At 54.9% G+C, this 3948-nt stretch overlaps 1 protein-coding gene across 1 annotated transcript in view; it reads right to left on the bottom strand.

The window, feature by feature from the left end:
- Nucleotides 1–3948, bottom strand: part of EPHA10 (EPH receptor A10) — a 42576-nt gene that overhangs the window by 27936 nt on the left and 10692 nt on the right. The window contains exons 4-5 of the mRNA XM_003788156.2: nt 2865–3020; nt 1637–1987 (exon numbers count right to left, since the gene is read on the bottom strand). Coding sequence (XP_003788204.1) covers nt 1637–1987; nt 2865–3020 — 507 coding nt within the window. The remainder of the gene's footprint in view (nt 1–1636; nt 1988–2864; nt 3021–3948) is intronic.

The following is a 3948-nucleotide window of genomic DNA, read 5'->3' as shown; positions in this document are numbered from 1 at the left end:
GGCACCTGTAGTCCCAGCTACTTGGGAGGCTGAGGCAAGAGAATTGCTTAAGCCCAAGAGTTTGAGGTTGCTGTGAGCTGTGACACCACAGCACTTGACTGAGGGCAACATGGTGAAAAAAAAATAAGAAGAAGAAATAAAAAGAAAAAGATAGTAGAAAATTCTAGATGTATATACTCCAAGATATTAAGTTGTTTATGTTTGCATAATGGGATTATAGTTTTTTTATTTTTCTATGTTAAATTTTTTAAAATGTAAACACATTTGCAAATGTTAAATCACAACATTTAACATGGTAAATACGAGAATTGGCTGAGGCAGGAGGATCACTTGAGCCCAGGTTGGAGTGCGCTATGTTGATACCACTGTATCCTAGAAAACCAGACAAATCAGAAAATCTCTCCTAAAAGGCAAAGGAAATAGGTTAAGAGCTAAACATAAAGGAAGTGACAAGATTTGAGAATCAGAAAAGGGATGTACAACCTTAGCCTTAGAGATGTTCTTAAGAGACACACCAGAGCTATCAGAAGTTCTAGTCAAAGCAGCAGATGAAGAAAACTTTCCTAGGGAAAAAAAAAATTATGCAGCTCAAAAAGTTTACTCTGTCCCAACCAAACTCCACCAAAAGAAGTCCATATTGGTTAAATTTTTATTTTCATCAGTAGGTTAGGAAGTTATTCCAACCTGTATGTGTTTGTATACTTACTAAAGAGTACAAATACTTATAAAAGTTACTTACAAAGGAATAAAAATAACCCTAGCTTCAGACCTCTCTGCAAAGCAACTGCCAGAGGAACAGAGAAGCAGGATCCCACAAGACAGGAAAGTAGAGCGGAAAACCGACCTAACTCCTCAGATACGAAGACTCATAAATTACACCGCTCAGTTACCTTCCCAGCAAAGGACGCCTGAAGGATTTTCTGAAGGTTCACCCCATCTGAGAGGCAAATCCAAAGAGAACGTCAAGAATGAGGAAGGCGTAGTCTAAAAAAGGTTGATCGTCATTTATTCATCTCATTTCCAGACTCAGCAAAGTGCTGGCCAGTGGACTGGAAGCTTCCACAGTCTGACTGTACCTTGCCATCGCCACCAGGAAACAGCGTGGTAATGTAGCGAAACCCTAACGGAGGCCGAGATGGACACGGGGTACACACGACCCCTTTTTCTGAGACAAAAGGGAAGGAAGTATGATCCTGCCTCCTATTGAAACTTTCGAAAAGGGAAACCCAAAGATGACTTTCCATCTCTTTTTCTCTGGGAAATCAGAAGCATGACACTGCAGAGTTGGTTGTGGGACAGTGGCTTTCCGCGAGGTGGACAGGAGAAAGGGGAGCGTTCACGTCCTCTCTGGCCCAGCAGCAAGGAGTCCCTACAACCTCAGTCCCTCCCCGGGCACTTGGAGAAAGTGGCGGACCCTAGCGGGGGGTCACTGGGGTCAGGGTTTTTTCCGGTCCCTTCACCTCTCGGAGAGATGCTGGGTGACTGCACAGACGGTCGCTTATTTGGGGTAGCCGTAGCAGGGTGAGCGGCGAGGGGGGGAGGAGGGCTCCGCGTAAGACCGAAAGGGGAGGATGCGTGGTGCAGAGGAGCGAGGCTCCCTCGTGGGGGAGGAGGTGCCAGCGCGGGGCGGCCTTACCCCCGGGCCCGGTGGAGACGGTGACCTGCGCGTAGGTGGCTCCCGCGGCGGCAGCCGGCCCCGAGACGCCGTTGAGCGCGGCCACGCGCACCGTGTAGCGCGCGCCGGGGCGCAGGTGGAGCAGAGTGGCCGCACGCTCCCGCAGCCCGGCCTGGCGCGGCACGAAGGCCACGCGCGGCCCGCACGGCTCGCACGCGCCCGCCGGGCCCTCGCGGCCGCAGCGCAGGCACAACAGCGAGTACGTGACGTCGGAGCGGCCGCCCGAGTCGGCAGGCGGCAGCCAGCGCAGCCGCAGCGCCAGCGGGGAGCGGCTCAGGCTGTACTGCAGGTCCCGCGGCGCCGACGGCGGCCCTGGGGCAGCACAGGGCCCAGGAGGGGTCAGGGGGCGGGACGCGGCCGGAGGCGAGGCGCAGTCAGGGGCTGGATGAGGTCAGGCTGGGGTCAGGGGGTGTGGCGCGGTCTAGGGCTGGAGCGGGACGGGGGCGCGGTTGGGGCGGGGTCAGAAGGCGGGGCGCAGTCGTGGGAGCCGTCCTGGACCGAATGTCAGGGCCAGGTAAGGGACCTGGGTGGAGGAGCGGGGAGAGGGTCTCATCCACCCCCAGTGAAGAGGAAGGGATGGAGGTGTGAGGGTCAGTCATGGAGGAGGGAACTGGGGCAGTGAGGTGACTGGGTGGATGAGCGAGGATGAGGCGTACCGGGTAGTGGGGCTAGAGAGACGAGGATGGGGGTTCAGTGAGGCGACTAGGATGGATAAACAGAGATGGGGGTTCGTCCACCTCCCAGTGAGTTGGGAGGGCCGGGGCCGTGGGGGCCCGTGAGGGCGGGATGTGGGAGTAGTGAGGTCATTCGGTGATGAGGTGGAAGGAGGGTAGCGAGGCGAGGAAGATGGGAGTACAAGAACCATGCACTGGAGGGAGTCCCCCCTCCTGGCTGGAGGGAAATGTGACGTGAGGCAGGGGAGGAGTGCCCACTAGGTGACCCGCCGAGAATCCTAACCTCAGCCTCTATGGGGGGGGGGACTCCCCCAGTTGTCAGATTCTTCTAATCCAAAGCCCCAGCCCCCATCCTCACCCCAGAGTCCCCTCCCTCCACCCTGCCTGTCCCTTCCCCATGCCCGCCTCCGTCGTCCCCAGTGTGGAGCCCCGGCCCTCGTCACCATCACCCCCTAGATCACAGCTGTATTGACACCGCACCCACCCACCACAATGGAGCCAGGAGGGAGACTCACGGGTGCAGGAAGCTGAGGGCGGGTCGGTGGGCGAGCGCGCATAGCTGTCCTGGCACACGCAGAACGTGGAGGCGTTTTCCAGGGCCCGACTGTGCTCTGGGCAGGGTGAGCAGAGGGGCCTCCGCGGGGACACCTTGTAAAACCCTGGGGGACAGGCTGCAGGGAGGGGCTGGTGAGAAGGAGAGGCCTCCCCCACAGCCTCTGCCCCTTTCCTGCCTGCCCTGGTTGGAATGGGGTTATTTGCTGGAATTGCCAGGACTCAACCACTCAGTGGGCACTGGCCTCCCAGGGTGACAGCTCCTGAACAACCCATTACTTAATCCTTGTAAACCTTCAATGTGTTCAGGAAAAACTGAAATATCATACTTCTATTTTATTCATATACTCATCACAACCACCTTTGAAGTATGTACTTTGTGTTTTAAAAATAAAGCTCAGGGCCAAGTGCTATGGCTCATACCTATAATCCTAGCACTCTGGGAGGCCAAGGCAGGTGGATTGCTTAGGCTCAGGAGTTCGAGACCAGCCTCTACTACAAATAGGAAATACTAGCTGGGTGTTGTGGCAGGCACCTGTAGTCCCAGCTACTCTGGAGGGTGAGGCAAGAGGACTGCTGGAGCCCAAGAGTTTGAGGTTGTGAGCTATGACGCCATGGCATTCGACCAAGGGTGACAAAGTAAGACTCTGCCTCAAATATATATATATGGCTCAGAGAGGTGAAGTAAGTTCCCCAATAAGTTGCCCAATGTCCCACAGCTAGTGAGGTTCCAGCCCAAGTCACCTGGTTTCAGAGCCTACATCATACTGCCCTGATGGCTGTGGTAAGAAAATGAACCAGACTTTGCAGTCCTGATGTGAGGAACAGCTAGAAAAGAGATGGCCCTGAGGGCTTTTCCACAGTCACCCAGGGACAAACACAAACATCATGTTGTCCAAGTTCATTCTCCTTCCCGTACTATCATAGGGGGTTAGTATGTCATAAACTCCCAACTGGGCTCAGCGCCTGTGGCTCAAGTGGCTAAGGCACCAGCCACATACACCTAAGGTGGAGGGTTCAAATCCAGCCTGGCCCGCCAAACAACAA

The sequence above is a fragment of the Otolemur garnettii genome, unplaced genomic scaffold (genome assembly GCF_000181295.1).
Source record: "Otolemur garnettii isolate 467f Iridium unplaced genomic scaffold, OtoGar3 scaffold00025, whole genome shotgun sequence".
Classification (NCBI taxonomy): domain Eukaryota; kingdom Metazoa; phylum Chordata; class Mammalia; order Primates; family Galagidae; genus Otolemur; species Otolemur garnettii.
This window is presented reverse-complemented; position numbering and strand designations above follow the sequence as displayed.